This window comes from Narcine bancroftii, chromosome 2 (assembly GCF_036971445.1).
Source record: "Narcine bancroftii isolate sNarBan1 chromosome 2, sNarBan1.hap1, whole genome shotgun sequence".
Classification (NCBI taxonomy): domain Eukaryota; kingdom Metazoa; phylum Chordata; class Chondrichthyes; order Torpediniformes; family Narcinidae; genus Narcine; species Narcine bancroftii.
In genome coordinates, this window is record NC_091470.1 from 197223158 (window position 1) to 197235194 (window position 12037).

Below are 12037 nucleotides of genomic sequence, written 5' to 3' on the forward strand. Positions count from 1 at the left end.
TCATCCAGCGGCTGCAGGTCGAAGGAGAGCGCATCCGCGTGGTGCTGGATGGACCCATCGTCAGCAACATCGATAGGATCGGGGCGGACCACGTCCAGAGCCTGCTGCTGGTGAGTGAACCTGCACGGGATTGGGTGGGGCGGAAGGGGTGGGGGTGCTGAAATGGTGTCGAGTGTAAGGGAGAGCACGCCTGGCTCACGGACCCTACCTCCACCCTCTATGAACCTCCCCTTGCCCTGGGTCCTGTACCCCTACCTCCACCCTACCTCTCTGTAACCCCTCTCTCCCACCCTTTGTGAAGCCTCCCTCTTCCATCTGTAACCCCTCCCCCTCTGTCCCCCTTGCTAAGCCCTCCCCCCCTCGGTCTCCAACCCCTCTCCACGCACTCCAACTCCTCCCCTCCCCCTTTATCCATAATGTACCAATGCAGCCCAACGACAGTGACCTCTCTTCCCTCTTGCTCTCCACTCCTCGCGCCAAGATCCAGCGTGCTACCGCTGTGTTATAAAGCCCCCGCCCCTTCCCGCTGGAAGTCATCGCCAGATCTGCATCCACTTTCCCTTCCCTTCCTTCCAGAAGCACTGCGCTGCCGTCGTGGCCAAAGTCCGGCCACCCCCTGACAACCAGGAGTCCTACAAGGCAGACTACGGCTACCTGGGCCCCATGCTGTGCACGCACGTGGTGAAGGCCCGAGCGCAGGCCGCCATGCAGGCCCAGCAGGTGAATAGGACCACGCTGACCATCACGCAGGTAAGGCCCCGTTCGATCCCTTTGTGGTGTAGGTTAATTGGGCAGCACGGACCCAGGCCAGTATGGCCTGTTGCCATGCTGTCTGTCTAAAAATTAAAAGCTTGGAAACCCCTGCAACTAGAGAGAAGAAGGATAATAAATGTCAGAGAAATTAAATATTCACTTGCAATCGATGCCAAAAAAGATGCTTCAACAGTGCAGAAGGATCTTTTGCTGAGGGTTGGGGCCTTGGGGAGGTTCAAGAGCCTGATAGCTGTTGGAAAGAAACTGTTCTTGAACCTGGAGGTGCTGGTCTTTGGACCTCTATACCTTCTGCCTGGAGGGAGTGGTAAGAAGACGTTATGACCAGGGTGATGGGGGTCCTTTATGGTGTTGACTGGAGATGAAGTTGGTCCACGATTTGTACCTCGGAGAACGGTGTCTTGTGCCCATCGATCTTGCGCATCTGTGCGATGTGGCATTAGCTGGGACGTGCCCTGTAAACAGTGGAGCTGATGAACAGAGGGACCACGGGGTCCTTGCTCCATGGCCATGCGCTGTGGGGCTGATGCGAAAGAGCAGGCCCTTCGCCCCACGAGGACAATAAAGGAGCCAGGCGTGAAATGCGCAAGTCGGCAGGCAAAAATGCCAGAGGAACTCGGTTGGTCCCGCAGCCTCCACAGGAGGTAAACAGATATAGCTGGTTTTTTGGGCCTGAGCCCCCCGCCAAGGTCTGAGCAAAGAGTAGCCTGAATGAAAGGACAGAGGGGATGAGCACAGGCCGACAGACAAAAGGATCCTAGTTGGACACAGATAAGAGGACGGGGACGGGAGAAGAAAGATGAGAATGGATTGGTGGTGTTGGAGGGGGGGGAGGGGGTGGCTCAGTGGATGCAGGACTGGAGGAAAGGAGACAGGGAAAGAGAGAGCAAGAGAGACAGAACAAGATTGGGAGAGAGGCGGAGAGAAAGGAAAGGGGATGTAGGGATAGGGGGCTAATATACATCACCTACGGCTCCTAGAACGCTTCCATCAGCGCTGTCTCCGCTCCATCCTCAACATTCATTGGAATGACTTCATCACCAACATCGAAGTACTCGAGCTGGCAGAGTCTGCAAGCATCGAGTCCACGCTGCTGAAGATCCAACTGCGCTGGGTGGGTCACGTCTCCAGAATGGAGGACCATTGCCTCCCCAAGATCGTGTTCTATGGCGAGCTCTCCACTGGCCACCGAGACAGAGGTGCACCAAAGAAGAGGTACAAGGACTGCCTAAAGAAATCTCTTGGTGCCTGCCACATTTTGACCACCGCCAGTGGGCTGATATCGCTTCCAACTGTGCATCTTGGCGCCTCACAGTTCAGCGGGCAGCAACCCCAACCAGACCGCAGAGCCCACCTCACTGACAAAAGACAAAGGAGGAAAAACCCAGCACCCAACCCCAACCAACCAATTTTCCCTTGCAACCGCTGCAACCGTGCCTGCCTGTCCCGCATCGGACTTGTCAGTCACCAACGAGCCTGCAGCCTTCGTCCGCGAAGCCAAGCCAAAGAAAGAAAAAGAATAAGCCAGAGAGGTTGCCGCCAAGTGGTTTGTGGGTGCCACGAGGCAAGATGATCGTGGTGGGTCGATGGCTGTTTAGGTCTCGGGTGGTGGGTGGAGGGGTGGGTGTTATTGGGTGCCCAGGCTGCGAGAGCTCTAACCCTGTCCTTTGTTCCCACAGCCTCGTCCTACCCTCACCATCTCGCAGGCCCCGCAGGCCCCCCAGACGTCGTCACGGTCGCCCAGCATCATCAAGGTGCCCAGCACCATCACGCTGCCCGTGCAGACCCTGGTCTCCGCTCGCCCCTCCACCCCCACGCAGCCCTCACCGCCCCCCACCAAGTTCATCATGATGTCTTCGTCCTCGGGATCCACCTCCGTGCAGCAGGTGAGGCAACCTTTGAATGGCACTCCGGGGAAGGCAGGGCAATGACATTGGGGAGAAAAATCGTGTCAAACAAAGGAGGCCATTGGGCCCCACCATTCTATCTCAGTTCCCGACTCCTGCTTTCCCCCCCACAATTTAAAAAAATGTAAATGTAGACTCACAGCGCAGTAACAGGCTATTTCAGCCCGTGCCGCCCAGTTTACACCCAATTAACCTACACCCCTGGTAAGTTTTGAACGGTGGGAGGAATCCAGAGCCCCAGGGGAAAACCCACGTAAACACGGGGAGAACGTACAAACACTTATAGACAGCACGGGATTCAAACCCTGTCGTTAGCTCTGCACTAACTGCTACACCACCCCAGTAGGGCTACGTTCAACCCTTTTTTGAATCTATCTCAGAAGTTCCTTTTATTGTCATGTAATAATACATAAAAACGTAACATGCATGATACACCTGGCTGTAAGGCAAACAAAGAACCACCGTGAGCATTGCCTGGAGCCCCTAACAATAGGAAAAAGAGAAATGAAAGAGAGTCCCTTCTGAGACACCGAGTGTCCGTGGATTTGCCTCCAGTCCCTCCCTCAGCTGCACAGACTCCCATCTGATCCCTCGGCCGCCCGAGAGCTCTGGATCTAATGATCCAACACAATCGGGAAGCCCTCAGCGCCCAAGGCCCCTTCGGGTGCCCTTCTTGCCTTCTGCGCCCTCTTGAATCCTGGCCCCGATACTTGGAATCCCAGGTCCCGAGACTAGCGTTCCCTGAAGACTCCTCGCTTTGGGAACCCAGGAGCAGGGGCCGACCATCCAGCCCATCGAGCCCGCTCCACGATTCACCAAGATGGCCGCTGATCTGGCCAGCTTTACCGACCCTCTCTTTCCCCAGAACCCTTGATTGCCTGTCTATTCAACAATCTAACTATGGTGGATGAGGACGCCTTTACTGCGTCTACGGGCAGAGAATTCTGCAGATTCCCCGTTCCCTGGAGGGAGCAGTGCCTCATATCTGCTTCCCCCTGAATCACAGCGCCTATGCCTGATGGTTCCTGTCTGCATGAATGGGGGTGGGGGAATTAATCTTGGACTAAAGAGGCATGGGTTACTGTGGAATGTGGTCTGGATCAATCGGTGGCTGGATCGGTGGAAATAGTGTGGAGGTGAGAGGGGGCAGGCTGGGGGGGTGAGGGGAAGGGAGTGGAGGGTGAGGGGAAGGGAGTGGGAGTGAGGGGAAGGGAGTGGGGGTGAATGGGATAGGGTGAGGGGGGAGGTTATAGAAGGGTTGGGGGCAGGATGTGGGTGGGAGAAACGGGGAGGGGGGCATTGAGTAGGGAGAGGGTGGCAGGGAGGGAAGAGAAGGGGCAGGGTGTGGGTTGGAACGGGGCAGAGGAGGGAGAGGGACAGGATGTGGGTGGGAGAGGAGGTAGGGAGGGGGAGAGGGGGAGAGGGGACAGCGAAGAGGAAGAGGGGGTGACTGAGGCTGGGCACGGACACCACTAACCCATCATTCTCTCTGCCCCACAGCCCCGGCCGCTGCTGACCATCCCCCAGAGCCCCCAAGCAGCCCCCCCCTCCAGCACAGCCAGCATCTTCAAAGTGCCCAGTTCCATTACCCTGCCGATGCAGACCCTGCTGACCCGTCCCTCTACCCCCACCCAGTCATCCCCCTCACCCACCAATTACATTGTCATGTCTTCCAGCTCCAGCTCTCCCACCACACAGCAGGTAAGCTTTTGAGGGGGAGGGATGGGGGGGCTACCGAGGGGAGAGGGGGCTTCCAAGGTGGGGTGTGGAAGGGGAGGAGAGCATATGAGGGGGGCTTCTGAGGGCGGAGGGAGGAGGAGGGGAGGGAGCTTCCAAGGGAGAGGTTGGGGAGGAGGAAGAGGGAGGTGGGCATCTGGGGAAGGAGGAGGGGGACTTCCGAGGAGTGGGTGGAGGGGGTGAGAGGAGGGGGCTCCTGGGGAGGGGCTCCTAAAGGGGGGAGGGAGGGGTCTTCCAAGGGTGGAGGTGAGGATGGAGCTGGCATTTGAAGGGGGAGGGATGGTGGGAGAATGGTCCCTTGTATGTGGGGGAGAGATGAAGGGGCTTCCTAGGAATGAGGGGAGGGAGGAGGAGGTTCCTGGGGGGGTGGGGGAAGAGGGGGCTCCCGAGGGGGGTGTGGGGGCTTCTGAGTGGCAGGAGCAGTGGGAAGGGATGGCTTTCCGATTGGGTTGGTGAGGGGGCTTCAAAGGGGGGAGTGGGAGAGGTGGATGGAGGGGCCTTCCAAGAGAGTGGGGGGCTTAGGGAGTGGCAGGGTGGGTGGCTGGGGCTTCCCTGATCTGACCCAGGGGAAGGGTCAACCCTAATGCCACAATATATCAGTGTTTTGGGTCCGAGGGGCCAGCCTCTTGATGTTGACAGTCCCCCTGCAGACAGACATTCCCCCCCCCACCCCCCTCCCTGCTGACACTGCCGTAGAACATTACAGCACAAAAACAACCAGGCCCTCCGCCCCTTCTAGTCTGAGCCAAACTATTATTCTGCCTGGTCCCATTGACCTGCATCCAGTCCATATCCCTCCCGTCCATGTACCTGTCCAAATTCTTAAATTTTAAAATCAAAGCCCACTTCAACTTGTTCCAAACTTCCACTACACTCTGAGTGAACAAATTCCCCCTAATGTACAGCACAGTACAGGCCCTTCGGTCCTCGATGTTGTGCTGACCTATATGATCCTACCAAAAAAAAGTACACAACCCACCCTACCTCAAAACTCTGTATTTTTCTTTCATCCACGTGCCTGTCTAAGAGGCTCTTAAATGCTCCTGGCACCCACCACTCTCTATAGGCACTTTCAGGTGGCCAAAATACCCCGATCTAAAGCCGCCTATTCTACCCCAAAGCAACCGTCGGGAGGCCACCTGAAAGTGGAGAACCCAGCCAGGAGGAGGACTTACCTAACCCTCCTCCTGTAGGTATAATTTCTGTCTCCAAGAATCCCCCGTGGCACCTGAAAGCAGCATTCCACGGGAGCCGGTGTTCGCTTGGATGCGACTCTCCTTCAGGTGACAGAAAGGCATCTTTTCCGCGGCCACCTGAACATTCCAGCTGCATTCTCCCAGCCGCATCTGCTGGTGCATTATCTGTGTCCGAGCACCTGAAAGCGGCTTATGTAAAAAAAAACACCCCCCACCCCCAACGTCTCCCCTAAACCTCCCTTCACTTTGTACAGATGTCCTCTGGTGTTTGCTACTCTTGCCCTGGGAAACAGATGCTGGCTGTCCACCCTCTCACAATCTATCAATTCTCCTCTCATCCTTCTACGCTCCAAAGTGAAAAGTCCCAGCTCTGCTAACCTTGCCTCATCAGACTTGTTTCCCAATCCAGGCAACATCCTGGTGAATCTCTTCTGCCCCCTCTCCGTAGCTTCCACATCCTTCCTGTAATGAGGCGACCAGAACTAAACACACTTAATGTTCCACCTAATCCTGTCCCCTTTCACCTTGAACCCATATCCTCTGGTTTGGATCTTACCTAATATCAGTGGCAAAAACCTACTTGCAATTACTCTGTCCATGCCCATTATAATTTTGTACACTGAATTTTAAATTTAGACATGCAGCACAGTAACAGGCCCTCCTGCCCCACAGGCCTACACTGCCCAAATATCCTAATTGACCGACAACCCCCGGAATATTTTTGAAGAGCGGGAGGAAACTGGAGCCCCCAGGGGAAATTTGCAAACTCCTTACAGACAGGATGGTATCCGAACCGGGGTCACTGTAATAGCCAGCCCATATCTCGCTCTGTGGGCGCTACCTGAATCTCTGGCTCTCTCTCTCTCTCTCTCTCTCTACCCCTTCCCAGGTGATCACGTTGAGGACCACATCGTGTGGAAGCAGTGGCACCTCGCCCGTCACCACCGCTGCGTCCAGCGCCCAGCCCACGGTAAAGCTGGTGTCCGCCTCGCAGACCCCCCCCAGCAGTACCATCAGCAGCAGCACGCAGAAATACATCGTGGTCTCCCTCCCCTCGGTGGCCGAGGGCAAGGGGCAGGCCACGGGCACCTCCCTACAGCAGCACTCCCCCAAGTGAGCCCCCTCCTCTCCTCCGCTGCTCGGTTGGGGGGGGTGGGACGCGCGTTCGGGGAGCTAGCCGGGGTGCTGGGGCTGCCTGAGGTCAGGTTGGGGACTTCTGTGTGCAGGAGGGGAAGGCAAGAGAGACACGTGGGGGTGGGGCAGGGTGAAGGCCTCTCCAAGACGTCCAAAGCAGGCATGAGTCAGTGGCAGCGAAATGCAGGCAGTGCTGCCCCTGCTGGCAGGGCCACCACACTGTGTAAATGTGGACTCAGTGAGAGCAAGGGATGCATTCAAATGGGTGCGTTCAAATGGGTGCGCGCGCACATACGCTCTCTCCCTACCCACTCTTATCCTGCACTCTCCTTCCCCTCCTCTCTCCCTTTCTTTCTCCACATCCCCTCTCCCCTATCCTCCCCTCTTCTTTCTCCCATTTTCCCCTTCCCCTCTCTTCCACCTTCCCCTCTCTCTCACCCTCCCCCTCTCTCCCACCCTCCCCCTCTCTCCCATCCTCCTCTCTCTCTCTCCCACCCTCCCTCTCCCACCCTCCCTCCCTCCTCTCTCCCACCCTCCCTCCCTCCTCTCTCTCCCAACCCCCTCCCCTCCTTACCTCTCAACTCCCCCTCCTCTCCCACCCCTCTTTTTCTCTCCTCCTCCCCTCCCCTCTCTCTCCCCTCCACGTCTCCCACCCTTCTGTCTCCCAACCTCCTTCTCCATCTCCTGCCCTCTCATTTTCTCTTCCACCCTCCCCTCTGTCTCTCCTCCCCACCTGCCATTCACCCTTTCTCTCCCCACCACGCCCTTCCTCCGCACGCACGCGCGCGCGCACACACACACACACACACACACACACACACACACACACACACACACACACACACACACACACACACACACACACACACACACACACCACCTATCTCTCGAATTACACGCTGTACCCTGATTTTTCCACAATAAAGCTCATTTCATAACCTGTCTCTTCATTTCCAGAGCATTGGTTTCCCCACCCCTCCCTAATGATTGACAGCCTGTCATGGAACCTGGCTCCTGGGGAGAACTTGGTTTGTGAATGAATGAAGTCTGTTGCCTTATCCGGGTGTACAATGTATGCAGTGAAGGTCTTATTGCTTCAGCGTCCCAGGTACACACAGGGCACAGGGTTATTAGTGGAAGAGTTTAACACGGTTGCATCAACGTGGTGTGACCCTCCCTGCACCTCAAGAACACAATAGACTGGACCATTTGGAGAAAAAGGACAGCTTGCAGAGTTTTACGGCACAGAGCAGGCTCTTTGGCCCAACTAGTCCATACTGGCCAAGGTGCCTACCTGAACTAGCCCTGTTTGCCTGCATTTGACCCTGCCTATCCCTTTAACCCTTTCCTATCCAGGTACCTATCCAAACGTCTTCTAAATGTGACACCTGCTCCCACCTTTTGCAGCTTTTTGGCAGTAAATCAACGTAGAACATTATAGCTCAGTACAGGCTCTTTGGCCCATGATGTGCTGACCCACATACACCTCCCTCTATTTTCCTTCCACCCACATGCCTATCCAAGAGTCTCTTAAATGCCCCTATTGTTCCAGTCTCCACCACCATCCCTGGCGATGCATTCCAGGCACCCACAACTCTCTGTATTTATATTAAAAAAAAATACCCCTGATGTCTCCCCTAAACTTTCCTCCCTTCACTTTGTACTTGGTGTTTGCTATTCCTGCCGTGGCCATTCACCCTATCCATGCCTCTGTTTATCTTGTAGACCTCTATTAAGTCACCTTTCCTCCTTCTTTGCTCCAAAGAGAAAAGTCCTGGCCTTGCCTCATGGCATTCTCCAATCCAGGAACCATCGTGGTGAATCTCCTCTGCACACTCTCCATAGCTTCCACGTCCTTCCCGTAAGGAACACAATATTCTAAGTGTGGTTTATAGTTAAGCCAAAAGTACTCATTACAGTGCTGAATGTCTAAATTTTAAAACAATTACACATGTCCTCTGGTGTTTGCTACTCCCGCCCTGGTCATGTCCACCTTATATATGCCTCTCCTAATCTTGTAGACCTCTGTCAAGTCACCTCTCGTCCTTCCTTGCACCAAAGTACTGGCCTTTAATTAATTAATTAATTGTCCAGAATAATTTGTCTACAATTCAGGCCATTTCACGAAAAACACATTTACAAATTGAAACACAGTTAACTGTCGATATCGTCAAACTGTTCCCGGAAATTCTCCTCCAGCACTTGGATCCACAGTCTCACTGCCCTTGGGCACCTTTTAAACCTTCCCCTGCGAGTTTTAGACTCCCATACCCTGGGGAAGACTGACCCATGCCTCTGGTGAGTTTTAGAAACTTAAGTTCCCTCTTTAGCCTCCAACACTTAAAGTTTATTACGATCTGAACTGTGCATACACAACCCAGGCAAAATCGTTTGTCCAAACCACATACGCAGCACATAATTGCATATGCAGGCAGTCCCCAGGTTACGAGCGAGATCCGTTTCTAGGTCCATCTTTGAGTTGAATTTGTAGGCAAGCGGGCAGCTTTTACGTCATTGAAAAGGGCTTTGAGATTTTCCTTGCACTAAAGTACAGGCTGACAGGCATATTACGCTGATTTTGATTGTCGACAGCAACGTGAATCGGCTCAAAATGGCAGTCATATGACCCGCAGAAACCACGCATAGTCCGTTCGTAACTCGGGGACTGCCTGTACAAAGATGTAATTTAAAATAAATATGTATAAATATTTTGGGACGATTTACTCGGTTACACAACACCGTTCATCAGTCTCACAGCTGTTCCCCAGCCTGGCCTTCCTGAAGCTAGTGGGTTAAAGATCTTGTGTGCTGGATGGAAAGGCTCCTCGATCATTCATTGAGGCCTATTTCAATACTCCCAGCGAACGCTCTCAGTAGGGGAAAGGGGAACCCCAGTGATCCTCTTGGCGGTTTTGATGACCCTCTGTATTGACGTCCAGTCCGAAACTTTGCAGCTCCCATCCCACACGGTGATGGACCCTCTCAATGGTGCTCCTGTAGAATGTTGTCACGAAGGAGGCTGGAAGCCTGGCCATCCTCAACATCAGAATCGGAATGAATTGTCATGAACAAGGCATGAAATTCGGTGTTTTGGGCAACATCATAGAGCAAACATTCGTATTATAACCATCTTGCAACATGACTGTAAAAATAATTAAAATAATATTGCATGAAAAGTCAGGCCGTGTCTTTGGTTCATTGATTATTCGGGAATATGATGGCAGCGAGTAGGAAGCTGTCCTTGTGCTCATCTTCAGGCTCCTGTTCCTTTTCCCTGATGGTAGCAGATTGAAATGGACATGGCCTGGGGAGAGGGTTTTGAGGATAGAAGGTCTTTTATTAAGATGCCACCTTATATCGATGACCTTGATGGAGTGGAGTCTGGTGCCTGTGATGTCGCAGGCTGAGTTAACAACCCGAATCTCCTCAGACACCTCACCAAGTACAGCTGCTGGCCAGCCTTCTTTGTGATTGCACCGATGTGGACAGATCCCTCCTTGGAGATGTTGACCCCGTCCCCCATGAATTTGACCCTCTCCACTACTATTGAGGGCCTTCCAGTGTAGCTTTCCAGACTGAGGAGGTGTGGGTCTCAGGTGGGTTGTCCTTTAAACGCACACCAAGGAACTTTGTGCTCTCCATGATAGAACCATCGAGGTGTCGTGGAGAGGGGTCCAGGGAGAAAGGTCCCAGGTAATCCCGTCTCTCCATTTGGCCCCAGTCCTTGTAAATCTTTTCTGTACCCTCTCTAATTTGGCCACATCGCACAGACATGATAAACTCCATCTAGTCCCTCATGACATCTAATGAACACTTTTGTTGGTCTGGATTCCTTCCCTTCTCTTCCCCTCCCCCCACCCCCCCCCCCCCCCCCCCCCATTTGAATTCTGAGACTTTCTGCACCTGATTTTTTTTTCCTTGAAGAAGGGCTCAGGCCTGAAACATCGGTTATAGATCTTTGTCTCCTATGGACACTGGAAAGACTGGCTGAGTTCCTCCAGTATTTTGGTGTTTTTACTACAATCTCAGCACTTGCAGCCGGTCGAGTTTCACCGTGTCCTCCTCAAACCTGGCAACCAGAGCTGCTCACAATGCTACCCCTTTTCACAGTTGTAACATTTCTTTGTCCAGTTGATCTAGAACCTTCCATGAGGTTAGGTGAAATGCAAAGCAGAGGGCATGGGTTAAGAGTGAAAGAAGAGATGTTGATGGGGGCGGCACAGTTACAGTTAGCGCAACGCTGATACAGCACCAGCGATAGGGATCGGGATTTGGCGCTGTCTTAGGATTTGTCCGTTCTCCCCCTGTCTGTGTGAGTCCAGTTTTCTTCCACTTAATAGGAGTTGTAGGTTAATTGGGTGGCACAGAGTTGTGGGCCAAAAGAGTGTAACAGTGCTAAAAATCTTAAATCATTTCACCTTGCTGCGTGAAGATATTTCCCCCAAACTTCTCCCCTTTCACCCATCCTTCGTGGAAAAAGCTTGCTTGCATCTTAAACAGTGCTGGAGAAACTCAACAGGTCAAACAGTGTCCTTTACCTAGCAAAGATAAAGATACAGAATTGACGTTTCGGGCTTGAGATATGAGCAAAATGTTGGCAGGCGCCCGAACAAAGTGGTTGGGGGCGAGGAGGAAGAGCACAGCCCTGCGGGCAGGAGGTAAAAGGCAGAGAAGGGAGGGAGGCCACAGCAGCGAATGGGGGAGAGGTGCGGCTCTGAGAATGGAGAGGGAAGGGGATGGAGGAGAGGGAGAACAGGGAGCGGGCTAGCAGAAACTGGAGAAGTCGGCATTAATGCCATCCGGTTGGGCAGTGCCCAGGTCTTGTTCCTCCAATATGTTGGTGGCCTCGGTTTGGATGGGCATAGAATTGATATGGCAGGCCATTGGGGGATCCCAGTCACTGATGCGGATGAAACGAACGTGCCCCCTGGATCCCACGAGTTGGTCTCCAGCAGCCGAGGTGAGCCCTGCCCCCACCCCCGACCGCAAGAACCCCACCATTGGCCTGTGGCTGGGGTCACCGTCCCTGTAGGGCCGCCTCCCAGGTTTGGGGGTTGATCTATCTCGTGGTCACATTCGGCCAGTGTAGATTGGTGGGTCCGGAACTCAAAAATAAGACAGCCTTCCTTTGTTGTACACTTGGGGTCATTTTCCAGGCCACACAGCTGAGCTGTGTGACAGCACTGAGGTGGCCTGATTGCCCAACAACTCCTGTGGTGCTTGGACGACAGGGTAAATGCTGGGCGAATCTGCCCTGGCAGTTTATACATCATGAAGCATGTTGTTTTGTGG

General features: G+C 53.8%; 1 protein-coding gene across 1 annotated transcript in view; it reads left to right on the forward strand.

Moving 5' to 3' along the window:
* LOC138753052 (transcription initiation factor TFIID subunit 6-like) overlaps positions 1–9925 on the forward strand; it is a 13618-nt gene extending 3693 nt beyond the window's left edge. Inside the window, exons 2-7 of the mRNA XM_069915644.1 lie at positions 2–110; positions 577–750; positions 2451–2657; positions 4179–4379; positions 6501–6724; positions 7703–9925. Of these exons, the coding sequence (XP_069771745.1) occupies positions 2–110; positions 577–750; positions 2451–2657; positions 4179–4379; positions 6501–6724; positions 7703–7736 (949 nt within the window). The 3' untranslated portion in view covers positions 7737–9925. The remainder of the gene's footprint in view (position 1; positions 111–576; positions 751–2450; positions 2658–4178; positions 4380–6500; positions 6725–7702) is intronic.
* Positions 9926–12037: the final 2112 nt, after the last annotated feature.